At 41.1% G+C, this 26,240-nt stretch overlaps 2 protein-coding genes across 6 annotated transcripts in view; both read right to left on the reverse strand.

Annotated features, from left to right (window-relative positions):
* Nucleotides 1-670: 670 nt before the first annotated feature.
* On the reverse strand, nucleotides 671-10,710 carry LOC126401061 (polycystic kidney disease protein 1-like 3). 3 transcript variants are annotated; one of them, XM_050062138.1, is made up of 4 exons: nucleotides 9,374-10,710; nucleotides 6,761-6,883; nucleotides 4,646-5,542; nucleotides 671-4,314 (listed from the first exon to the last, which is right to left on the reverse strand). In XM_050062138.1, the coding sequence occupies exons 2-4, from the start codon at nucleotides 6,881-6,883 to the stop codon at nucleotides 3,562-3,564; spliced, it is 1,773 nt and encodes a 590-aa protein (XP_049918095.1). In that variant the 5' UTR covers nucleotides 9,374-10,710; the 3' UTR covers nucleotides 671-3,561. The 3 variants fall into 3 exon arrangements, with proteins under 3 accessions (XP_049918095.1, XP_049918097.1, XP_049918098.1); XM_050062140.1 differs by having other exon boundaries at nucleotides 6,761-7,600; XM_050062141.1 differs by lacking the exon at nucleotides 9,374-10,710 and adding an exon at nucleotides 7,034-9,360.
* Nucleotides 10,711-13,756: 3,046 nt separating this feature from the next.
* si:dkey-33c12.4 (uncharacterized protein LOC560112 homolog) overlaps nucleotides 13,757-26,240 on the reverse strand; it is a 16,183-nt gene continuing 3,699 nt past the window's right edge. Inside the window, exons 2-18 of one of the 3 annotated variants that reach the window (XM_050062136.1) lie at nucleotides 25,008-25,060; nucleotides 23,767-23,842; nucleotides 23,042-23,181; nucleotides 22,785-22,868; nucleotides 22,637-22,693; nucleotides 20,995-21,189; nucleotides 20,546-20,746; nucleotides 19,269-19,323; nucleotides 19,087-19,177; nucleotides 18,862-19,003; nucleotides 18,439-18,543; nucleotides 16,922-17,030; nucleotides 16,643-16,829; nucleotides 16,070-16,144; nucleotides 15,068-15,170; nucleotides 14,405-14,511; nucleotides 13,757-14,075 (exon numbers count right to left, since the gene is read on the reverse strand). In XM_050062136.1, the coding sequence (XP_049918093.1) occupies nucleotides 13,940-14,075; nucleotides 14,405-14,511; nucleotides 15,068-15,170; nucleotides 16,070-16,144; nucleotides 16,643-16,829; nucleotides 16,922-17,030; nucleotides 18,439-18,543; nucleotides 18,862-19,003; nucleotides 19,087-19,177; nucleotides 19,269-19,323; nucleotides 20,546-20,746; nucleotides 20,995-21,189; nucleotides 22,637-22,693; nucleotides 22,785-22,868; nucleotides 23,042-23,181; nucleotides 23,767-23,842; nucleotides 25,008-25,060 (1,916 nt within the window). In that variant the 3' untranslated portion in view covers nucleotides 13,757-13,939. Of the gene's footprint in view, nucleotides 14,076-14,404; nucleotides 14,512-15,067; nucleotides 15,171-16,069; nucleotides 16,145-16,642; nucleotides 16,830-16,921; nucleotides 17,031-18,438; nucleotides 18,544-18,861; nucleotides 19,004-19,086; nucleotides 19,178-19,268; nucleotides 19,324-20,545; nucleotides 20,750-20,994; nucleotides 21,190-22,636; nucleotides 22,694-22,784; nucleotides 22,869-23,041; nucleotides 23,182-23,766; nucleotides 23,843-25,007; nucleotides 25,061-26,240 lie in introns of all 3 variants that reach the window. The other 2 variants (XM_050062137.1, XM_050062135.1) reach the window with 2 other exon arrangements.

Raw genomic sequence — 26,240 nt, forward strand, 5'->3', positions numbered from 1 at the left:
ATGATTTTGTCCTAGAAACGTATGAATATCAAAGGTGAAACAAGCACTAGTTTACGATCGCAAACAATTCTACAAAATCTTAAATAATGTTAATATTATTTTGTCAATAATATTTTATTATTTTATTGTCTTAAAAACACGGAAGAATATCAAAGGTGAAACAGGTAGTGTTTTAAAATCCCAAACAAATGTACAAAATCTTAAGTAAAATTTGTTATTATTTTATTAATATTTTATCATCGAAAAAAATGAGTATCAAACCTAAAGCAAACACCGTTTTATAATCCCAAGCAAATGTATAAAATTTTAAATGCTTATATTTATTATTTTATTTTATTATCTTAAAAAAATCATGTACGTATGCGTATCAAAGGTGAAACAAGCACTAGTTTACAATCGCAAACAATTCCACAAAATCTTAAATAACGTTAATATTATTTTGTCAATAATATTCTATTATTTTATTGTCTTAAAAAACACTATCCAAGGTGAAACAGGCAGTGTTTTAAAATCCCAAACAAATGTACAAAATTGTAAATAATATTTATATTATTTTATTGATATTTTATGATTTTATGTTATGGTCTTAAAGTCTTAAAAAACATGTATGAATATCAAAGGTGAAGCAAGTACTATTTCATAATCCCAAATAAATCCACAAAATCTGAAATATTTATATTATTTTATTCAACATGCACATTCAAAATGTACAGAGAGACAGAGAGCAACCAAATTGAGATAAATGACAATACATTTAATATGTGCAGCTCAGAGATCCTCTTCATATGTGCAAAACTTTCTAAATTTAAGTTTTTCTTTCCTGACATTTCTGATACTGACAATACTGTTCTGAAAACAATCTTATCTCACAGAACATGACTTCTCAAACTTGATTCTATTTAAAGGAGAAGAAAACTTATGTAAAACTTAAAGTTCATCTCAGACATTTGACACCAGATGATTGACAGAAAGCTCAGTCAGTTTGATCCGACCAGTGGTCTCAAAACTTGGAGCCGTGAAAGCCTGTAAAATACAACACATTTTTATTGTACATTTTTTATAATATCAGTTTGTTTCTGTCATTAATACACAGCATCAGTGCATCTTCACAAACCACAGGTTTGCAACAAGTGCATAAATAACCTGAGATCTCATCTCAGTTTCATGAAGCTCTCAATTAGAGAGTAGATTTGGTTTTTGCTCACCAGGGTCGACTCCGTTCAACACTAAAGTGATAAAACATGGTGCAACTTTACAACATGCTTGTGATGAGGGCTGGCACGACATCGTAGTTTTACTACATGGTTATCTTGGCCAAAAGAGTTTACAATGACGATTTTATCGCAATATCAATACAAAATTTGAAAAAGAAAAATACTATGATTTAAATGAATCTTTAATTTCTTTAGTGCATTTTGTCTTTTTGGTGAATAAATAACACTGAAAATTAGAGCTGTACCCGACTCAGGATTATCTCAGTTCAATCAGATTTATCTGTTTCACATGAATATTCAACTATTTGTTCCTCTTTTAACAGATAAGAGTTTGATGGTTTGAACTGGGTTCAGTGGGACGTTCAGGGTGACAGTGACATTCACACTGAATAGTAAACAAGCCAACTGGGCTAAAGACTGATTGGAAATGTCAAACAAAAGCCAGAGACTGTGTCGAATGAATGAATGAATGAATGAATGAATGAATGAATGAATGCCTCCTTAAAAGAAGGCAGAAGATAACGTTATCCTGTAGCCTGACAGGGGCAAAGCCTCTACTTCTTTAGGGTCAGCTGTCTCTGTGTCCGCAGCATGAAAGTGAGGAGCACTCACTCTGCAGCTAAATCTGGGGACTGAAACATCCCCAGAAGCACACTGCACACAGACTGACAAAAAAAGAGAAAACTGCTCGACTTGAAGATTCTCAGTCGACTAAGGGGTCTCCGACTGATGATTCGAATCTCTGACTTTCAGGGGGCAGCCCTACTGAAAACACGAGTGTATGAAGGTGGAGAGAGTCTGTAACCATGACTCAGGAGGTGGAGCAGGTTGTCCACTAATCTGAAGATCAGCAGTTCAGTTCCTGACTCCTCCTTCACCAAACTGCTCCCAAGTGAGGGCACGGTCACACATGGTAGTTGTGCTGAATGTGGGCAGTGCCTGACGTGGCCGACACAGAAAGCTATCACCTGGAGGTGCAGCTGCCTCTCCCCCACAGGGCTGTAGGCTCCATAGGAGTGTTAAAATGTGTTTGTCTTGTTGTGTTATTGGGAGCCAGAATAGAAGGAGTCATGGCTCAAAACCAGCCGCCACTGCCCGTCAACAAAAACAAAGACAACTATGGTTAAATGTGATAAGACCAAAGGACTGGACGGAGGCCATCATCAAAAATGCTCACATGTGCAGCGCACACTTCATATCAGGTTAGGGAAAAAGTATTTCCTGTTGTAGGGATGAATAAGGTTATGTGTATTAAGGGTTATCATGTCCACCTCATCAGAAACTGGGGAGGGATTAAGAGGAATATTGGATTTCTCTGGAACGCTAACTTTTTAGCACATTAGCTAACGTTAGCTTCCATAGCAAAACAAACAAGTGTGGTCCTCCTTTGTAAGATTGGCTTCCTGTGACATCATCCATCCACTGAGTGAGAGCATACGGGTCGGCCAGTCTGGTCCCGTTGGTCAGTGTTTACTTATTCAAGTAACACTGGCGGTCCCGGAGAGTGAGTGACCTGACATGGTGCATCTCCACAGACAGAGTGTCCAGAGTGCGCTCCAACACTTGGAGTTAGTATCTCTGAATGCACCACAGAACGTGCTAACTAGCGCTAGCTAATGTCTGTGACGAATTGTTTGCTTCCAGCTAAGCCCCACCCACCAAGAAACATCATACTGTTTACTAACAGTGAAGAGTCTTTTGGCTGAGGCTGCGATTCCGCGGGCCAAAGTTCACCCAAGTTGAACTCAACGCGATGCAAAGATGGGAATTTGCTTTGCCACCTGATGTGAACGTTTAATTCACCGTTCTGCTCACATTAAACGGAAGGCGAATTTTCGGTGGTGTTTGTATCACTCATGTGTGACCGCACCCTGAGAGTGCTTGTAAATGTATAACTGAGCAGCAGGTGGCAACGTGTACGGTTGCCCCAGCCACCAGTGTATGAATGTGTGAATGTGACACGTAGTGTAAAAGTGCTAGAAAGGTGCTACACAAGTGCACATTCGTAACTTTACAACATCGTACAAAAGGAGCAGTTACACTTAACGGATAGTTAAAAGGCAACCAGGTGGCGTTAAGGTCGAGAGACAGAGCGAGAATACTTAAACCGAAATTATTTAAGAGCTGTGGGATTGTTTACACAATATGATCTGTGTATTTTTTACCATGATATCAGTATTTCATTTTTAAAAATCGTGGTTATTGACAATATCCCGGCACCCCTACTCGTAATTAACGACATGGTAATTGTTAAACAGCTGCCTCACGCCATCCCAGTCCAGTGACTACAATAAGGCACCATAACCTTAAGATCCTCTTTAAAAAGCCTTAAAGCCAAATCTTCCCCTTAATGCTTAAACCTCCACGCCATCAGCAGTGCACAGGCGCCCACTCCTGCAGCGATCAGAATGTACTTTGTATTAGGTGTCAGGGTGCGACAGGCCATCTTCTCCTCTGAATCCTGCAGTGTCTTCTGCTCTGCTGACAGATCAGTGGGTGTAGGCTCAGACGGGTGGTGGTTCTCACTGCAGGAGGTGTTCACACTCGGTACAGTATCAGCAGCAGTGTTGGACAGTGGTGGAGCAGAGGTCATCTCTTTGGCTGCTTCACTGCCAACAGCTGGAACTTGTGGTGTCAAGTTTTGGCCGTCGAGGTTAAGGATAGACGGCTCCTCAGATACGTGCCCCACGTGCTCCTGCACTGACTGCATTCCCAAACTGTTACGTGGAGACTCGTAGTGGTTTTCCTCCGGTTCGTTATGGTTCAGAGTGATGCCGGTCTCCTGGCATGGCGGTGCAGACGCTGTAGTCACGGTGGTGGAGCTGACATAGGAGCATGTAGAACTCTGGGCAGTGGTCACAGCATCCGACACAGAACTGCTTATTTCCAGACGCTCACTATTACCGGAGTAGGGCGGCACCGGCAAGCTTTGTGCAGGGATCGTAGGGCTGCTGTGATTTAGTGGGTGGACACTGATGAGTGGGCCAGGTTTACTCAGACACACAGAGCTGTCATCACACAGAGGGGCACCCATCCCAGCAGCACCAGGCGGGGGGGAGGTGGTTGCTGCAGCTTCTGTCTGCGGGCTGCTTTCAACAACCTGCAGGAGAAATTAATGTCACATGTCAGGTTCATTTTTTTTTAAAGTAAACTGGTGTTTGACTGCCTCAAATGTAGCTGAATCTGTTGAACACTGAACTTTGGCTTTAGCATTTATTGCAGGGCTGGTGGTGAACGCATCACACTCAGAAATGTTTTGCTGTTGGGTGAAAACACTGTGACAAAAACTGGCTTTAACTTATTTTCTATAACTGAATTTTTACATAGTAATGTAAAAACCCATTAATGAAACCCATTACCTAATGGGTTTCATTAAAGGCACCCTGTGGAATGCTAGCGAGCATTGTTTTCATGAGTGGGTGTGTTTTCACCTGTGCAGCAGGAGGTTCAGACGTCTCTTCAGGTTGCAGGACAGCTTTGAAGTCCCCAGGAGGGCTGGTGTCCTGGACTGGAGGCCTCTCTGGGGTCAGGGTCAGGAAAGAGGATCCATCGGTCACATCGGAGTTCATCTGAGCTGCAGAGGGACTCTGTGGTGGACTGACCTCTGTGGAGGTGGTTGTTGTTTGGAGAGGATCTGGGGACGCAGTGTCTGTTTCACACTGCTCAACAGGATGGGATGGTTGAGGAGCGTCCACAGAGCTGATGGATACCTCTCTGTTTCCTGCGCTCACCTGATCAGGGATCACAACATCATCAGCAGAGACATCCTGGATGTCTGATTCAGAGTTCTCCACCGGCTCCTGGTGAGAATTAGTCTTCCTCTGAGGAGGTGGGGGTGTAGTGGGCTGAGTGTGTGGGGTGGCAGGGGAAGGAGGAGGTGTTGATGGAGGAGGTGCCACTTCAGCCTGAGTGGACTGTGGAGGCTCTGGGACAGGCTCAGGTGGGGAAACAGCCTCAGGAACTTGGGCTGCTGAGCTCTGGGGGGCTTGTGGCTGCACAGGGGGTGAGGCCTGGGCAGCTGGCTCTGGAGGAGCTGATGCTTCAGCCGGCTCTGGAGGAGCTGATGCTTCAGCCGGCTCTGGAGGAGCTGATGCTTCAGCTGGCTCTGGAGGAGCTGATACTTCAGCTGGCGGAGCAACAGCAGCCTGCCTGATGCCTCTCAGAGTGTTGTACTTTGCTCTCATCTCAGCTGCCAGGGTACACTGCTCACACGCCTCGAGGGCCTCGATGAACTGCTCCGGCCAGTTTTCTCTCCTCTTCAGACAGTCCAGAAGCATCACCACGCCTTCACGGTTCCCACGATTCTGTCTCCTCGCCTCAATGTGTTCCTAAAATTACATTTCATTGGAGAAAAACCCCCACACATACATCAATTGATCAGAGCAGTCATCAGCTTCTTGTTGTTAACTCTGCAAGAAATGGTTCACTGTTGTGAAAATGTATTACTGGCTTTGGAGGAAAGCATCAACTAAATGGTAGACTCTGTAAACCTGTCCATTATTAAAAACTGTAAAGTTCAGAAAGATGATCTCAAATGTGAGGTTAGATTTTTCATATTCTTTTGATCACATATTTCCAGATTTAAATTTAAAAAAGACTATTTTACTAAGGCAAAGTTAATGTGCGTCCAGTTGTGTTTAGACAACAGTTAACATTTGGGAGCTTTACTTTAAGGTGGGAGTATTAACTTTTTTCTTCTTCTTGGTATTTGTATAGAAAGTTCTTGTATCGGCACGCGTATGGAAAAATAATTTGGATCCTTGGTAGTGAGAGACTTTTATCCATCTGTATGCAGTGTCGTATATGGAGGAACAAAATTAGGATTCTCCTGGTAACCAGTGCAAAACAAAAAGAACCATTTTACACCGCCTCTTCAAGGCGAGAATATCACGCTGTCATGCCGCTTCGCTGTTCTGTATAAAAGGTACAATCGCAGAATAGGGGGACAGAGTTGTTTCGCCTCAGAGCCAGGAACAGGACCTGCAGGACGGGATCATAGGCAGCACGGGTGTGACGTTTTGATGACATGTTATGCATGTGACCCATGGTGGGAGATTTCAAGAGTAGCTGTTAGCAGTTAGCAGCTAACTCAGAGGATAGCAATTTGGTAAAACAGTGAGGTCCAGGAGCTCCTTACCCTCCGAGCAGAGGACGAGATCAGCCACCATGTAACAGGGAAGCAAAATGATTGTTATTGACATGTGATGTCATTGTTATTGTCTATAAAGCACTGCTGATGCGTATGTTATATGTCACACTAGAGGCCGACGATGTGATGTTAAATGTCACGACCGTCATGACCCTTGATTCCAGGATGTCAGCATGCTGTCTAAAAATCACACACTGGAGCGATATAATGGCACTTTTATTTGGTTCTGTGTAAAAATGCAAAGACAGCATGAAGAAGGGACTTTGAAGCGCCATCTCTGCGTAAAAAGGGCTACTGATGCAACATTTAGTGGGAGTGCTCGAGCCAATACATAATAATATTCCAGTACTATTCAAACAATCTCCAGTGACAGCTCCTTATGTTTAATGAAACTCACCCTGTCATGAGCCGTCAGGCACGGTAGATGGTATATGATTTCTCCCACGTCCACTTTGTCCACAAAGGTCGGCATTTTCCGCCGCACGTATTCATTGTACAGCCGGTCGCTGGCGAATGACATCTGTGAAATCAATCAGTTTTATTAGTCACATGAAATCATATAAGGTACAAATGCAGTGAAATATAATCCTGTCAGATCCTTCAATAAGAGTGTAATAATAAATATTTGTGTATGATTAAGGGGGGGTCTGGGGCAGTCTTGGCCAATGACCTCATTTCGGATCCTTGTTCTTCTTGACCCTCTCACGGTACCTTCTTCCCAAGAGAAGACTGTTATCTGGTGGTTTGGATCCTCAATGATTCTCCTGGCCTTATTCCCACAGTGCCTGGTGTGTACAAATTCTTTGGGAATGGCAGAGCACTGACTATTCAGTATGTGTTCTTTGCTGTATCTGTACCAGGCTGTGACATTCGTCAGGACGCTCTCGATAGTGCAGGGGATACCCAGAATTTCCTCAGGCGTCTGAGGTGAAGGAGCTTCCTCAGTGCCCAGGTCAGGCCCTGAGGTACTTGAAGTTATCTCCACCAAGGATCCATTGATATTAAGGGGGCTTCTCCTCAAAGTTGACGCCAGGCTCACTGGTCTCTCTGATGTTCAGGAGGAGGTTGTTGTACTGACACCTGCAGGTCAGATCCTAAACTTCTTTCAGGTATGCCTTTTCACTGTCATCTGTGATCAGGCCCACCACAGCTGTCGTCAGCAAGCTTCATGATGTTGTTGGAGTCTGAAGTGGCTACACAGTCGTGTGTGTACAGGGAGTAGGGCGAGGTGATAGGGCTTAAAAATAATATCACCAAATATGTTTAGGCTACATTGTGATACATGATATAAATCTCAATATTTTGAAATCTCCTCTAAACTACTGTAGACTATTAAAATACAAAATCATTAAGTGATCTGCAGTTACAGTAACGTTAAATAAAGAAGCTACTGTCATAAGTCAAATGAAGTACTGCTGTAATATGGTGCAGAGATGGTGTTGTTCGTCTATGTGGTCAGGGCTGTAGCTGGTGCTGGTGAAGTGGTGAGGCGACCATTTCCCTATCCGGCTGAGTGACTTGTAGTTCTGTGTTATCATTGTCTCATATTGATCACAAAGACTACAACAAATCCTGTTTTAAAATAGGCGGAAAAGAATGAATTTGCATCAGAGTGGTGTTTTAAGGGTTAATACACATTCCTCCATCTCAGTGAATGCATCAGCTGGGGAGGCACCTCGGCCTCATTTACCCTTTTACTACATGTGAGATGTGAAAGTACCCAAAAAGTCCATTAAGGAAACTTGATCTCTGTCTGCAGTGTTTGCGGTTAGAGGACTTTTTACTCAATGAAACCGAAAGTGAAAGTGAAGACCAGCCATCCTGCAGTTGTGATGGGAAAAGGAGTGTATTTCCCTTTTGTTTCAGTTTATAAAACACATTTCATGCAGACAATCTCACAACTAGTGCTGCAAGACTTCTTTTAGTCTCATTAAAGCCTGTAATGAACGACAAACTCATAAGAGTTGCCAAGAAGTGAAAGCAGCCACACTTGATTGACATGCTGGCATGAGGAAGTCATCGAGCAAGAATGAAAAAACAGGCTGCATGCAAACAAAAAGGACAATAGAGACTAATACCTGTCTGTTAATTATTAATATACATGATTAAATATATTTTACAGGCCTGTTGTGTGTTAATCATCTGACTCTGCAGGTCAGAGAGGATCTCAAAAAGGTTGCACACAAACAACAAGGACAACAGAGACGAATACCTGCCTGTAAATTATCAAAATATGTCATCAAATACAGGTTTTTTTGTGTTAAACATCAGACTTAGCAGACTGAGAATAACTAATAGGGGCTGCACACAAACAACAAGGACAAAAGAAATAAAATACATGCTCATAAATGACTGAAATATATCCTGAACAATACTTTTTAAGCCTATTTCTGTCTAAAACAACTGACAATGAACATTTAGAGGGATTAAAAAAGGTTGCACACAAGCAACAATAAAAATAGAGACTAATACCTGTCTGTAAATAACTAAAATACATTATTAAATATAATTTACAGGCCTATTTTGTGTTAAACATCTGACTTAGCAGGTCAAAAAGAATTTAAAAAAGGTTGCACACAAACAATAACAACAGAGACTAATACCTGTCTGTTAATGATTGAAATATATGGTGAGAAACTCTTTTCAAGCCTATTTTTGTGTAAAACTAAAACTCTAAGAAGACGAGGAAGAATTAAAACAGGCTGCACATAACGGACAATGAGCACAGAGAGCTATATCTGCCTGTAAAATATTCAAATGTGTTTTGAAAATAAGATAAGAAACATAAATTATCAGGTAAAGTAACTTTAAGTTGATCCATATGCCCCAAACTAGCTAACGAGCTAAAGCTAGCTAACTAAAGCTAGCAGAGATGACACTCTGTTATCGACACAAACACTCAATAAAAGACCAGATAAATGTGACGACACACTTAATTAATATTAATTAATCACACTGACAGAGTTTATACAGATTAATTAAAGGCAATATGACATAATAAAGTCCTCACCTTCCGTGTTGTGGAGCCTCAGCAGCACTTCTTCCTCACTGCTCCTGCTCACTTTAAACCACCAGTCTTCTTCTCACACGCCTGTGCAGCCCGTTCTCTACTCCTATTGGAGGACAGCGCAGTCAATCAAAGAGTGAACCAATGGGATGAGGCCATGCTGTGAAAGAGGCGGGGCGTGTTTGAACTTGACCCCAGCGCTCTTTAATGGCGCCCTTTGACCCGAACAGTGACTGCAGCTGCTCTGTGAGGCATCAGACTGGATCCAGACCGCTGTGGGGCGCAGGTGAGGAGGTCTCAGGTGTTCTGTGTTGGACCTGGACCTGCTGAAGCTTGAAGACTTTACAGAGGACACAAGGTGAGATAAATTTATTGATCCCATGCAGGAAAACAAAGTGTGTATTTGAGTGTGTGAAGTGTGTAAATCAACAGGTGAGGCAATAAACAGTGTTGGGAGGGTCACTGTTGGAATGTAAGAGGTTATAGATCACTAGTTAGGGACTGTTCTTTACTTATCAGAGGAGGAGGGTGGCTCGAGTGTGACTTAGGTTCATTTTTTAAAATCATTATTATTTTTGACCTCCCTGAAGCTCCAAATATTTCTCCTTGACCCTCCCTGTGTGACTGGAGGAAAATCCATGACCCTCCCTCCACCATAAATGAGTTATTAGATTTTCAAAACTTACCCTTTGATGTTTGAAAGTTAAAAGTTGAAGATAAAATCCTGGAATTGAAAATTAGTCTCCGTTTTTAACTCTTGTCGTGCTAACAGTTTATTTTTGGCCACATTTTAAATGAGACACAGAATAAAGTGATATATCACATTTTAAGCTCAGATTTGGTGTTTTTGTGTCCAAGGACCGTCTGAAATTTGAAAATCCAATGATAATTTCCATTTTTACATTTTCTGGCTGTGATAAATGATGCAATTTTGGTGATTTTATTCTTTTTAGTATTATTATTATTATTATTATTATTATTGTATTACTTTCCCCCATTTTTTTACTTTAAAAATGAACAGTCCCTTACCATGTTGCAAATGTAATAAATAATGTAACTATTTTAATTACATTATCAATATAATTAAACTTAAAACATTTGATTTTTAACAAATGTTTCAAATTGGTCATTAAACAGTGCAAAAGTGTCGCACTCACATTTGTTTCACAGGCCTGGCCCACGTTGTTGTTTTGTCATTAATGGTGGTGTTTTTGTTCGTTTGTTTTAAATGCTTTTTTATTTTTTTTGAAAATGTGCAGAAGAACCATGGCAGTAGGGTTGCCACGATTAGTCGACTAATCGATGACTAATCGACTATTAAAATAATCAGTGACTATTTTAGTAGTNACAGATTAGTCGACAATGAAAATAATCGTTAGTGGCAGCCCTACATGGCAACATTCAAATTCAGTAAGTACAGGGAAGTGAACAATAGTATAAATAACAAATATAAACAACTTACAAGATTAAAGACAAAAGGTGTGTGTGTGTGTGTGTGTGTGTGTGTGTTTAAGTAAAAGTGTTTTTAGTGTAAGGGTTGAATGGAAATGTAATATTAAAAAATAAACAGGGAAAGGTAATGCAATAATAGTGATAAAATGTATAAAAATATCATCTAACTTTTGTGCTTTTATTCCTTTTATCAGTTTTAAAGGTTTTATGCACAGTTTAATTCTATTTAAGAAAAAAAACAAGCAAAGTTGAGGAAAAGTCTCAGGATTCCATAAATATAATTAAATTACAACAGACGTTATTTTTGTTCTTCAAGCTCACACCAAATGTAATATTGTCTCTAGAAACAGAAGCTGGAAATGATGAGATATTTGTTTGCGATGTCCAAAATATGACAAAAAGATGCAGAGCAACGGAATTTGTTTTTTCTACATATAAGCTTTTAATTCAAATGAGATTGTAATTTAACTGTAATTTAATTACATATTCTTTTCTCAGTAACTGTAACTGATTACATTTATTTTGTAATATAATTAACTCTGTTACATGTCAGTAGTTCCTCCTCAGCACTGCCAATAAATAAATCTGCTACAGTCCCAAGATCTGCTGAATAATAAATACATGAGAGTTATTACTTTAAATTATGTTTAAAACACAAGTTACAGCAGCAGAGCAGGAACATGACAAAATGAACTCGAGTCGATGCTCAGTTCTTAACACATGGTGGCGCCACTGAGTCAGGAGGAGTCTGTCTGTGATGTGACAATATGTTTGTGTTTTTTTTTTTAAAGGGGAATGTAACATGTTTTACAAGTCCAGGAATTCCTTCAGCCAGGAGTCTCCTGTAGTCCAGCCAATCTGAGCCCTGACTTGACCTCGATCCACTGAGTATATAATGGTATACTTTTAATATTTGGTCGTCCCAAGAGATCACGAAAATCCTTGAATGATCAGTATTGCAATTTTCCCCGATTCAAACCACAGACCGACTGGACGACAGTGAAGCAGGCTGTTTAATTTAGTCTCTTAGTAGATCAACCCAGCGTCCACAGGCACTCAACAGTGACGCCAACATTTTGTCCAGTTTCAGGCCCAGTGAGCAGCTTACTGGGACATTAACACCGAGAAACACTGACATCAGAGATATCACTTCTAACCAGAGTGTTTCAACAGCTGGATGTTCCCAGGGTGAGCGGAATAAAGGACCTCAGTTATGCCCAGTGTGCAACAAGTTGTTGTCTTTAACAGTTAATAAATACCGTTAAATGTAAATGTGCGTCCATATCTTTAGGGCTGGGCTCTCCTGTGACAGACATTTCCTGGTGAGTCTTTTTCTTCCAGCCAGCAGCAGTATATTCATCAACCATTGGTCTCCTAATAACATTCCAAAAATCTAAACGTATTCTCTCTTGGTACAGCACATTTAAAAATATCTTGAAGGGCTTTGTGTGTCTCTCTGCAGTAATCTTTAATAACAGGGCGGTCCCAAAGTTTTCCAGAATCTCATGTTTAAATGTGCACTTGTTGCATTTAAAACCAGAACAAAGATCTGGACGTTGGATAAAACCACGTTTCACATTCTTGTTTAATGTTGTCTTTATATTAGAATCGAAGTTTTTACAGAGCACGTTTTAAGTATCTCTTTTTATCACTTAATAAATCCCAAAAAGTCTCTTTGTAAATCGTTAAAAACTTCAGAATAAAGATGAGTAACACTGGACAGTTTGGTGGATGGTGAAGTGGAGATTTCTGGCTCAGATTTTAACCAAAAACTCATTAAGAAAACCACAGAATTAGAATAAAAATTAGATTATGTGTCCCTGCACTCAAAGAAACGCACTCAATTACTCCAACTCCAAACTTCTCTGGAGGGGGAGTGAGGAGGATTGTTGCTGCACAGTCATATATCAAACAGCAAAGAGTGGGAGAGCAGCATGTCATGTCTGCTCAGAGTGACAGTTGAAATTACACTGAGGTACACGCTGAGGCCTCGATAGTCAGTAGTGATCATGAGGGTGAGTTTATTATTCTTTGATGCGACTCATAACCAGGCTCATCTCTACTGCTCCACCTACACCACGTCTTTGGTCTTTACTTTATATATTAATGTATGGCACAACTTTAAAGGGACAGTTTGGATCTTTTGAAGTGGGTGTGTGGCACTGATCCACAGTCAGGTGGCTAAAAATCGTTTCATGCGCCCTTCGTCCACAGCAGTACATTGTTTAGCTGCAGAGTCGGTGCTCCAGCCTGCTTCTCTAAATCAGAGGTGTGCCAACTGACATCTACTGTAGGTAACACACTGACTCTGGATCACTACCTCACACAGCTCCACTTCAGAGGATCCAAACTGTCCCTTACACACTCTGAGTTGAGCTTTAATCCCCTCTGGGCTGAGCCCTGATCAGCTGCAGCCACCGTGCTACTAAAAGGCACTTATTGTGTGACAGTTTGTGTCCAAACATCACGACACTGAAACAGATTCTCCATCACACACATCATTACAACATTTATACACACTGAACTCAACCGGCCAACACATGAAACACACCCAGCACCCCAGTAATCAGATTACAGAGCACAGCTTCAGAATCAAACATGGCACATTAAATGTGCCGATAGCAAAACTACTCATCAGTCACAGCCTTTAAAATGAAAGCAGAATCGTTTGTAGCCCCAAAGCTGAGGGATAAAGGTAATGGTGCCACCTAGTGGTGACTGAACAACCAACAGAACAATCTGTTCAATCCATTTTAAAACAAAGCAAAGCTCCAAAGTAAAAATCAAGTGAACACAATCTTTAAACAGATTAATCATCACAGATAATCCCTGACATAATCCAATAACAAAGGAATGCTCACAGCCTGATGATGCTCATGAATTATCACTAGGATGCAGTAGTATAATGGAGGTTGTTTCCTTTGTGTTGAGGATGCAGTAGTATAATGGAGGTTGTTTCCTTTGTGTTGGTGCAACAGTGGTGGGCCGTCACGGTGCAGACATCTCCAAAAATCACCAGAACCCAAACCAGACTGAACAGAGGCGACTATCAACAGTTTGGCTCCACCACTGTGTCGCCTGTCAAAGGAAACAACACATGCTCGTCTTTTTATTCTCCTACATGTGAAAGTTTCCCAGCCTACTGGTGAATTTGTCCTTGTCGATGTTCTTGTGCTCTGGCACGTGTCTGTAGGTACAGTCCGACCTTGTGCAGCCCGTCGTCCTCCAGAAAAAGCACTCCTTCTTGTACGGCCTGCAACAGAAAAATAAGTAGTTTGGCTGAGGAGCTACTTCACGTATACGGATCACAAACAGAAGCTCTTTGGATCCAGCGACAGCTGTGACCAAAAAAGGAACGAGAGGTAGACATCTAATTTGCTTTGTCAATAAGTCAAATAACCAAATTCTTAGTCGGGTGCAGCCCTAAATGAATCCTACACACAAATGGTACAAAGAAACCCCACAAACTTCATCTGTGTTTTAATGTTGTAAAATGATCATGTTTCTCATTACACTCAAAGATCAGTAAAATCTAATCTGGTGAAGTGAAACAGAGATTTTATCAAAGCAGCACGTTCTTACCCGGAACGTGGAAAGGGGTCAGTGGCGGCCGATCTGGACGCACCGAGTCCATTGTGGAATCTGTTTGGATATCTGACAGAGAGCGGCGCGCCCTCCACCACCATCCCCTGGAGAAGAAACACACATTTAACATGCTAGGCCCAGCAGAGCTGCACCGCACAGCCACACAGCTCAGAGAAGAAACCAGACGAAGCTTTACAGAGGAACAGCTGATAAGACTTGTGTCAGAGCTGATCACTGCGACGGGAAAATAAGGCTGCAGTTTGAGAGATGCAGACAGACCTTAAAGCATGAAGAAGTTTAGTAACATAGTAAAAGTGATCAAGTTTCCAACTTCCTGTTCTACTTAGAAAAACATGCCAAGATTCAAAACACAGAAAATCTAAAATATATTTTCTGATTTACTTCTACACTTTGAAAGTTTGTAAATATAAATCTTTGCATTTTTGGGAACCTAGAAATCTTAAGGTTCATTTTGTGTCTCCAGCTGCAGATCTGGGTCAGTGTCAGCTGTGATAAACACTTTGCTGCTGATAGTGGACGGACTTTAAACTCCCTGCAGATGCATCATGACATTATTCCACTGTCTCAGCAGCTGTCAGTGGCTCAACACTGACACATCAGATATCATGTGACTATAATTCAGAGTGAGCAGACACATACGTTGATACACTGGATGGCTCGGTCACTGTCCTCCTTCCTGGTGTAGTTGACGAAGGCACACTGGTGTTCCAGCAGCATCTTGATGCTGTAGACCGTCCCAGCTCTGACACAGAGAGGAACACACACATGAAATCTTTAGCATCCCTCTGCGGATGTTTGCTTCACAGCTCGGAGTCAGTGAGGACGAACACACTCGACACATCAACTCAGCAGCAATAAACAGAAAACAAGCTCGACACATCTGAGACTTCTGGTTGGTCAGATTCAAAGAACACAGGATCAGTATTTCAGTATGCCTACCTAATTTTTCTAGTCAAAATACTTAATGGAATCTGGCCTTATTTTGCGTCCCAGAAGACGACAGTCCTCTTAAAGGGAGGAGGAGTATTACTTTAAAACAGAGCTAATTAACCTTTTGAAACCTGAGCACATTGACCTGATTTCTTTTAAAAACATGGGAACGAGCAACGAAAGAAGAAACGATAATTATTATATAGTTTCGAATAAAAATGGCAGCATAAACTTGGGAAAGACGTCTGAAGGCAGTGCAAGACAAGTGATGTCATTTCTGGTTTTAAAGGGTTAACAGACTGCAGCCTGTGTAATGTAAATACCAAAGTTGAGGTTTCAAAACTGGACTCCACCAACCAATGGGTGATATCACAGTAGCTATGTCTATTATTTTTAAAGTGTATGGCTGCAGCGCTCTCTCTCAGAACTGGACCACCTTCAAAAACTGACATCTCCATCAGACACTAAATCATGAGACAATAAGGTCCAGGTTAAAAAATACTGGAGTTGCCCTGTAAATATCTAAAAATGTGAATCTTATTTTAACATAACTGCTTTATAATTTTATTCTGCGTACTTAAAACTGCCAGTTTCATTCTTTGTAATCTCCTGTAAAACTCAGACAACATCTGATTCTGACAAAAAGCTGAACGACATCCTAAAACAAAAACCAGCTCAGAGGTTTGAAGGAGACAGACTGTGGTGTTTTACCTGCTGAAGAGCTCGTGGAGCGTTGAGTAGGTGACAGCAGGAGCCAAAGATCCGACCCAAACGGGGAAAAGCTCCCTTTACACAAAACCGAAGAGACAAGCGACAGCTGTTTTAAATCATGTTGCACTGAAGGAACGACTCAAAAAATTATCCTGAAAACACTAAATCTGTAAAAACTCCACATGAACAGTCTTTAAATTCAGTTTGTAAAGACTGATTGTTACTGTTAGAAAACTGTAGAAGACACACAGGAAACAGATGAACTGACAGTTGTTGTCCATCTGTTCACAGTTCAGCTTTTCCAGGATCCAAAGTGAGACACAGTTTGCAGATTTCACTCACTTTCAGAACTATGTTTCAGTTGTTCTGATCACAAGCATGCAAGAAAAACTAACAGCAGAATATTAATCACAGCAACTTCTAATATTCCAGATATAAAATGACTGTTGGTGCAGTGGGTCTCGACCTGGGGGCTTGGCATTATAAATCTGTTTTATAAATTCTGTAATTGGTAACAAATTTTAAATTAAACTGAAATGTCCATATAAACACATTGATGAAATGCAGTCTTACGGTTTGACAGAACTCTTTGAATGAGGCGTCGGCGACTGAGATTTCGACCTGCTCTGTCCACAAGCATCAGACTCTTTGACCTGCTGCGTTCGAGGACGACTTGCTTGTAAGACGATCCACTCTCCCTCATCGTCGTCTTCTTCCTGCACCACCGGTTGTTCTACGTTGTCCCTACTGGCACTGGCATCTGACCAAAGACAACAAACAGTAAGACACAATTCAAACACCAAAACATCGCTGAAGATGACAGAATGTTTTTAAACATTTAGTGATGTTTACCTGCAGCACCCAGATTACTGTCACCACCAAACAGAGCTTCGACAGCTTCTTCTAAAGTGACGTGTGTTTTAAGCGCCTCAGAGCTCTGCGCCCACGAGAAGCCCATTTCCTAAAATAGAAATACAAAGAATTAGAAACTTAAAACCAAAACTAGTGGAAAAGAGCATCTGATCCCTTCCAACTGAGAATGAAACACAGCCAATGAATAACAGTACAGCGGCAAAGTGAAGCAGTGATACAGTCAGCAGGACTGGATTTAGCGCTGTGACGCTGTCAGCAGTTGCTGATGACGGCCAGTGTTTATTTTGCCAGAACGCATCATGATGACAAACGTCAGTTCAGCCTCTCGCAGGAACATCAAATCAGTTTAAGCTCAGACCGATAAAACCAGAACAGAGTGCCTGTTGATCTACAGGAAGGAAATAAAAAAAATAAAAAACAAACAACAAAGGAAACTTGTGTGTCCAATATAAACTGTGTGTTAGAGTCACTACCTGGAAGTGAAGTATAAACCCAAAACAGGTACGAGCAGTTTTAATAGAAGCTTTGGAATTTTCAGAGGTTGGCTGAGAAGAGCCAGTAGAGGTCCTTGTGATGTCGTGTTCACACCGGGTGCGAATAAAACAATTTGCAATAGTGAATCACATGTTCAGTCAATGTAGAGACGCGATTAGGCGCTAATTCAGACATGAAATACGCAAATTAAGCAGCACAAATGGAGCGAGTAGGGGGCTGTACGCATGCCCCGTTTTTTTGTGCCCTCAAATTCATAGTTTTCAAATGTAGACGCACGGCAGGCCGACTCAAACACCAGAGCGACGCCATTGCAGCACGCATGCATTCCAGGGCACCTATTTTTCAGGGTGCAACGGCTGCGCCTTGAGATAAACAGACTTCAACTTTTGGAACGCAGCAGTGCGCACATGACGAGGACCAACCAATCACAGCTGACAGATATCTTTCCTTCCTCTGTAAATATCAGTCTGTGATAAATATATAGGAGAGAAGTTGATCATGCTAGTGCAGAGCTGTCAGAGCGTCACATCTGTCCCACAGACAAACAGGAAGAAGATCAGCTCTGCACTCAGGATTTCAGCTAAACAGGTTATGATACAATGCTTGTTGAGGTTGCTTAGCAACCTCAGACGCAACCTGCCACAGCGCTCCTGGAAGCTGGCACAGAAAAGGCACAAGAGTAGCACCCAGCACCTGCCCTCAAGTTTTCTAGGCGGCAGTACGACCCCTAACGCTTATTCGCATGAGTTGAAAAATCTGAACTTCAGCAACCGATTCTCGCCGTGAAAGCCAGTCAGCATTGAGATCCTACGGGGGCGTATGATGCCGAGGACGTACAGGTGGAAGTTCATTTATCGATTTGGCAATTTCATGAGTGTATGAAGCGAGACAGCAAAAAATATTCTAGCATTCAAACTCGCAAACTTGGTGTAAACACAACATAAGTCTTTCCTTCTGTTGGTGCCATTTTTGCTCTGTAAACTGCAGTTAGCGTCTCTCACCATGAGGTGTAACGTCTGCGCTCGTTTCAGCTCCTGCATGGCTTCAGCGCTCGACTTCTCCAGCTTCAACACCTCCCTGTAGATCAGCGAGGCCTCGTAGTATCTCTGGAGAAAAACAGGAAACATGTCGGTCATTAATGAGCAAGTTTAAAATCTTTATATCTGGTAATAAATCACGTTTACTTTTAAATAAGCAGTGGAGATGTGGGGAGTAAACATTACAGATTGTTTATTTGTCACTAACAAACAAAAGTATTTAATCATAACTCACACCTGTATCTTGTATTGAAAGGTCAGTTTTATCTGTGCTGCAGGTTTTAACACCACATTAAGTGTTCTTCTGTAAGTGTCTGACCAGTTCCAACATGACGACTTATTAAAATAGAAGTCATGTCAGTCATTCATACAGGAACGGTGACTCACCTTGAGCCCACACAGAGCTTTCCCTTTCCTAAATAAACCCTTTATCCAGTCTGGCTCCATGGAGAGCGCTACGTCAGCATCCCTGAGAGCATTTTCATACTGCTGCATTCTTTCATAACAGAGGGATCGATTTCCAAATAACCTGAAACACAGAATAAGCATGAGTCATTAACAGCCACCGCCTCTGTGTGGTTTGATGGAGTCAGTTTAAGTCTATGTTCTTACTTAAATTCCTTTGGGTTGTATTTAATGGCGTCAGTAAAGCATTTCACTGCCATCTCGTACTGTCCCGAGGCAGCCAAACGATTTCCCATACCTGGAAGGCAGAGCGAGGACAGTTGTGACGGCTTCAGTGCTTTCACATGTTTGTTTCTGTCTCAATGACGTTAATGGAAATTTTAACTTACCAGCGAGCTCTCTGCTTCTTTTTGCAAACTCCTCTACAGTGGGATCCACTGTCTGCTGTTAAAGTTAGAGTTAGTACATTAGTCTGTGAAGCTACACAGTGTTACAGGAAACACTAAATCTGCATGTAGCTCTCTGTCAAACACCAAGGCCCGACCAGTTAATGTTTAACAGCATTAAACAACAAGATGCATTCACAAATAAAACTGAAGAGTCGGACTGTCATTAGGAAAAAGAGGTTTTTGTGTGTATCTAGGCTGATGCCAACTTGAAAATTGTTGTATCATCTATTTCATGTTATGACACTAATAAAACATCAGAAAATAACATGAGGTACTGTGTGTTAAGTTTTTTGGATTTTATTTTTAGGTTAACAGTTTCTAAGCGTAGCTTGAAAGATTTTTCACAACTTCCTGGGTGCCTGTGGACTGATTTCTATGTAAAAGACTCTTGCAGGAAATTTCAAAGGATTTGACGTTATGCGTTTCTTGCCTCTCTTCAGCCCTGCTACAGCATTAACATGTGGAACGTAGCTAACGTTAGCTAAAAAATGGATTCAACACACAACACACAACACGTCCACCCATGCTGTTTGTTATTTACATTTTGCAGCAGCAGCTCGGCAGAGACAGACCGTTGCTTAAGTTTGTATTCAGCCAACGGTCTGATCCCAGGTCTGACTGCCCTGTTGACCACCCAGACTCCCCACCAGATCAGCAAACTTTCTGTTGCTGCCATTACATGTGTTAGACCCAACGCTGCTGCAGTTGCTACAGTGGCTAATGTCTGAGCTGCCATTCGCTCTCTTCTTGAGGAAGTAGTGTCCTAGCAGTGGGAAGTGAGGCAGGCGACTGCGCTAGCTAGCTAACGTTTGTCTCATTTGTAGTCTGATAAACAGTAAGTCCATAAAACTCAGTGCCTCATAATGTCAAAGGCCCTCTGTGCTAACGTTAGAGGAAGAACTGACATTAAATATATTGTGGTTTTAGCTGGATAGTGTTAGCTGATGTTAGCTTGCTTGCTAACACGGATGAATTGCAAGCTAGCTTACACAGCAAAATAATGTCTTGAGTGATTAACGTCAGTTAATTCATCAAGACAACAGGGATGATTTGGCTGGCTTGGTAACGTTATCGTTAGCAAAGTACTACCTGAGCGGCTATGTCAGTTGGTAAACTAGAATTACTGCCCGCAGTCGTCTAGATTCTGAATTTCAACCTCTTATCTGGAGAAGACGATGCCTTAAAAAAGTAGAAATACATGTTGTCAGTGTTCCCACCTCGTTATTGGGTTCATGAATCTCTTCCTTCTTCATTTGAACTTCAGGTTTCTCCACAACTTTTGGCTTTTCCTCCTTGGACTGCTGAACTTCTACTGATTTAGTTTTTTCCTTTTTCCTCTCTCTGGCAGGCCTCTGGTTACACGTCTCCTTAGGCACCGAATTGGTTTTAGAAGCATGTGAATTATTTAAATCCAAATCCTGCTGAAGATAATGAAACGCAAGGTGGTGGTTTCAAGAAAGACAGACACTGACAACAGACTCAATAGCTCCAATAGACGTAAAAAAGACGTCTACATTCATCTGATGCTCTGAGCTGTCTGGTTCTTGACCATCAACTAACTGCTCATCTGCACTAGTGTCAAAATAATTTCACAAGTACACTCAAAGAAAACAAACAATAGTTTTGCTCCACAATGCTACAAACAAATGTAAAAATCTCCACAAACCTTTTGTTCTTCTTCTTTCTCAATTTCTGCAACACTTTCTTCTTTATTATTACAGCTGTTCTCGTCACATCCAGACGCCTCAGTTCCATTTTGTGTTTCACCTGATTCAGGATTTTTCTTTTCTTCTGCATTACTTTCAATAACAGAGTTTTCTTCCTGATTTTCTGAGGAGTCTGACTTCCCTTGTTCTTCCTCCTGAAACAACAATAAAAGGGTCAGTGTGGCTCTGAACTGGATTTTATTTTCCAGACTCTAACAGTGTGTCTCAGATCACATACTTCTGTACTCAACACTTCATAATTTTAGTGTCACTAAGTGCGTTCACACTGCACAGTGCGGGAAAATACAGTGTACTATTAGCGCACTCAAAAAGTTGAGTGTGGAATGATGGACCATCTTTGTGACTTAGCGGAGGCTACCATTACATAACCTTAGCTCGCAAACTAACATTAGCATTCGCTAGGTAGCGAACTTGCTCCTAGACACGGCGGCACATTTAAACCAGCATTGATGTTGTGGCGTAAATTTGTCTTTTTAAATCAAGAATATTTTCATTCAGTTTTAACAGGACTACACGATACATGATCACAACAGGTATCAGACTTAAAGCATGACAGGAACAAAGCATGAACCCAATCACTATCCTTCCCATTCCACAAACCCCTAATAATAGCCGGAATAACGTTAACAGGATGGTCCTGCATCTCCTTAATAGTCCCTAAAAATGAGTCAGGCTCGATATAAAAAGAGAGACGGAGAGATGCTTCTGTAAAAGGCAGGTTCAAAATAATGCTTTATCAGAGTTCCTTCTGACAGTAAGCACCAGGAACAAGAAACAAACACAAGACCTTCAGTTTAACTGACAGCTCTGGAAGTATTTCAGAAAGAAATTTTAGATTTTTTTTTTTATCCGAGTTACAGTAGTGAGTCGCAAGTAGCAAATCTTTTCAAGATTAAGGCAGGACATAATGTCCCCCAACCACTGGGCATGGGTGGGCGGGGCAGCATCCCTCCATCTGGTTAGAACTTCCTGTCTGGCCAGCGGAGAGGCAAAAGACAGTATATGGCGCTGGATCGGAGTCAGGTGTGCATCATCCTCTCCAGTGATGCCAAAGAGGACGATCAGAGGGTTGGGTTGCAGGTCAAAGTTGAGGATTTAGGATAAAGTTTGGAAAACGTCCTCCCAGTATATTTCAAGGATCAGACATGTCCAACACATGTGAATAAGAGAAGCTTCACCTCTTGAACATCTGTCACAACAGGTGTTAACATCTGGTTAAATATGTGAAAGTCTGACTTTAGACCAGTGGCACAGATTTGGTTTATGTGTGGGCAGAGATAGCGGTCATATGTTGGCGATAATGCTCCTCCGCCTGTTTGCAATTAACCATTTAAAAAGAAGACAAAGAAGAAGAGATGGTTAAAAAGAAAAGAAAGCCATCGTCACTTCTGATAAGTGCAAAACGGCAATGCGCGATTTAAGACAACACTACCCTGCTGAAATTAGTACAAGCAAGAAGTGTGCAGTGACCATAGTGTACTACACTGAAGTGTACTAATGGAAGTACGTGATTTGAGACACACTCTGGCACTGAGGTGTATTTGTTGTAATTCACAGCAATATGAGTAAAACAAGACTCACAGGTAAAATGTCTTTAACTGCATTCTCCTTTTCTAACCGCTTCTTTTCTTTCTTACGCTGCAGCAGAGAGAAGGAATGTGTCGTCAGTTACTGTCAGAGAAAAAACACCAACATTCAGAATGATGCAAATAATGATGTCGACACTGACCAATTTCTTACGCTTGTTCTTCTCAGTTTTCTCCTTTCGCCTTTCCTCTTCTTCTATCAATTCCTTTGCATGTCTATCAGCCTCCTAAAAAAAAGGAATCCAACCTATAAGTTTACCCAGTATTCAAGAAATTCACAAAAGAAACAACAAACACAGTCTGAACGCACATCAAGTGAAAGTTACATCATGTTACAAAGGAGTAAATAATAACGGGACGTTTCAGTTTCATTTCCAAAGAAGTGACAGATGTGTGATACCTCGTCAGTGAGCTGTTTTATTCGAGGATGAGGCTCTAACACCTTGCGAGCAGCATTGTAAGGATAAAAGTGATCATCATCTTCATCGTCATCTTCATCTGAATATATGTCATCCTCAAAGTTCCTTAAAAAATCTAAACCTTAAAGACAAAGACAAATACAAAAGACGTCATTATTTCTTTCTAGTGCTCTCATGTAATCATCTGAACCCCAACATTAATTTTAATCATAATATCAGAGGAACAGATGAGGGTACACAGTCTGTTTCATCTTCCTGAGAGATTTCAAAAAAGAGGATGATGCTGAAACATCTCTCCGACATAAAGGAATGACAGTTAAGTAGATTTCAGTTGACAGTACAGCTCCTCCAGGATGTTGCAATCCCTGCAATTTTAGTGGTTTCCCACCAGTCACCAAATCACTTCCTTGTTTTTTTGGTTGTGAAGATGCTGACATGTGCGGCACTATCATCCCATATTTACCAACATAAATTACTGCTTAAGACTCTATTCTTCAATTAACTATAACTTCAATTCTAACTTCAATTCTGTAATGTCCGTGTGCAACTTTGCAGCTGAACACACTTTTTTGCCGCAAAACACACCCAGAGACTCTTTGATAACAGACAGAACAAATTATGCGACAGAAGCCGTTGAATTCAGATTTATTAGAAACGCTGAGTCACTTCAAATAATCTGCAACAGCCAGCTCAGAAAGCGCCTTACCTAATAAACCAGAGGCGAAGACGTCCAGGATGGAGCTCCCAGGATGACGTCCATTTATGAAATCTACCATACTTTCCTGTGGAGGAGAAAAGATCAGTAACTTAAAATGCATCCATCAAAGAGCCCCTGCTGTAGCCACAATACTGCTCATCTACTGTGCTAAGTGTTACCTACATACTGCTGTAAATAATACAGCGTGTAGGTAAGTCTAGTTTATTTTTATTTTACCATTGCTTCTTTACTGTAATTGTCCCCCACCCCCTTTTTGTCTCATCCTCACCGCTGTAAGGGCATGCCCAGGCAATGCAGCAATGCACTGCTCAGGCAGCCACCACCACACAATTGATGTAATTGTAATTTCATTTTCTTTGTGTATTCTTTGTGTTTTCAAATACTTCAGAATGTGTAGACATCTTAACCTCACACCTAGATACAAAATCCTGCAGGATACGCCAGGTGTGAAACACATCCTAGGGGGTCGGAGCCAATAGCTGCGGCAGACGAAAGAGTTCGAAAACAATGGGTAGGGGCGCTGCTCCCTGCCGCAGACAGAAGGGTGTGAAACACACCGTAAGAGGCGTTCCTCAGGTATAAATGTTTAGGCTTTCCTATGCTCGGGGTCTTTTCTTCATTCTGACCGCTCGTGTGATGACTGACCTTTTCTTTGCAAAGAAAATAAAAAACCTTGTCGGCCGGCAGAAGTCTCTATTTCATTATTCACCAGCAGCAGAGAATTTCCACAACATTGATCTGTCACAATTAGTCATAAGTGTTGATTATTTATTAACAGATATACCTATAATCTACTACACGGCATTTCAGTGCAGTTATATCTGACTGTTGTGAAGATAAGCCGCTGTAACTGCCTGCCTAATGACTATGGGAGCTCATATTTAAGTGACTGAAATGCTTGTGTTAGCAACGGTAGAAGTCATGACATGTTCCCAATAACACACTTAATATTGTGAAGACCTGTTATGCCACAACAGTAACAGCACAACAGAGCTGCAACTAGAACTATTAATTAATCTGCCAATTATTTTCTCAATCGTTTTACCAATAAAGTGCCAGAAATTAATAAAACAATTCTTATATTTATGAAAGAATTTCTCTTAAAAAAGACAAACAATTATTCTGAGATCAAAATAGTTGTCAGTTAGTTTTCTGTTGATCCACTTATCAATTAATCATCTAATCATTGCAGCTCTATGACACAATATTCCAGGTTCTTTAATACTTACATGTGTGCGCATTAGTCTCGAGTTTTCTCGAATTCTAGGGATTGGAGCGCCACCTGAAAGGCAGAAAAGGGTCATGTTTAAATACATAAAAGATGTGGATATATGAAACATATGACTTTATTTATGCCTTTTTATTTATGAGGGGGAGGCATGTCAAATAATGTTCTAAGCACTGTGGAGGGACTTGTGTCTTTATTTTTGTTTAGAAGAGGGGTATACAAATTGAAATGGTTGTATTTTATATTTCTTTTTCCACCGATTTTTTAAGAATCGAAGAAAAAAACATGCAAAAACAATCAGCATTCAATAAGAACGCCTGCTTTCTTTAAAAATTGCCAAATATTACACCATTTATTATCGCCAGAAACTGTAAAAACAGAAATTAATGTTGGATATTCAAATTTCTGACGGTCCTCGGACACACTGTGCAACGAATGCAAGGACAACATTTAAAAACTTTTCCCTGACTTTTCAAGGACCTATAATAAACAAATAAAAGTGATCCTGCCACAGTTGCCCAGTGTTTTTCCAAACAAATCACATTCAAACTCTATTCAAATATAGAAGCTGTCAGTAATAAATAGAGAGACGGAACTTGGAGAGAAAATAAAGACACGTACATGTTGGTAAACAAAACATCACACAGACACATATTAGGGATATTTTATGTTGTCAGCTACAGAAAATGAATTTGTCAATATTTTACATTCTGTGAAAGGTTAGCCATGGAAGATCATTTCACAACAATCTCATTACATGCCTGTGGATATTCTCATTCATCCAGGTCATAGTTATCTCAAGGCAACTGAATCGAACGCAACTGGACTTGGTTTTGTCTTAGAAGACGTTTCACCTCTTATCCAAGAGGCTTCATCAGCCGTACACCACACACTCAGAAGAGCACCCTAGTGTACGCTGTCCAATGCAGTGAGGAATGCCCAGAAAGAGCAACCTAGTGTACGCTGTCCAATGCAGTGAGGAATGCCCAGACTTGTACATTGGTAAAACAAAACAACCACTAAACAAACGCATGGCCCAACACAGAAGGGCTAACTCGTCAGGGCAAGACTCAGCTGTCTATCTACACCTCAAGGAGAAAGTACACTCCTTTGAAGACAGCAATGTGCACATTTTGGACAGGGAAGACAGATGGTTTGAAAGAGGAGTAAAAGAAGCCATCTATGTGAAATTGGAAAAGCCATCTCTCAATAGAGGAGGAGGTCTGCGACACCA

This window comes from Epinephelus moara, chromosome 14 (genome assembly GCF_006386435.1).
Source record: "Epinephelus moara isolate mb chromosome 14, YSFRI_EMoa_1.0, whole genome shotgun sequence".
In the NCBI taxonomy this organism is placed as follows: domain Eukaryota; kingdom Metazoa; phylum Chordata; class Actinopteri; order Perciformes; family Serranidae; genus Epinephelus; species Epinephelus moara.

What these genes read in the sequence shown, in the direction of transcription:
- LOC126401061 (XM_050062138.1), bottom strand. Translation starts at nt 6,883, where the DNA reads ATGTCATTCGCCAGCGACCGGCTGTACAATGAATACGTGCGGCGGAAA. An exon ending in GCCTGACGGCTCATGACAGG is followed by an intron (nt 5,543 to 6,760) that starts GTGAGTTTCATT and finishes ATGTAATTTTAG; the next exon opens with GAACACATTGAGGCGAGGAG. An exon ending in CTGAACCTCCTGCTGCACAG is followed by an intron (nt 4,315 to 4,645) that starts GTGAAAACACAC and finishes TTTCTCCTGCAG; the next exon opens with GTTGTTGAAAGCAGCCCGCA.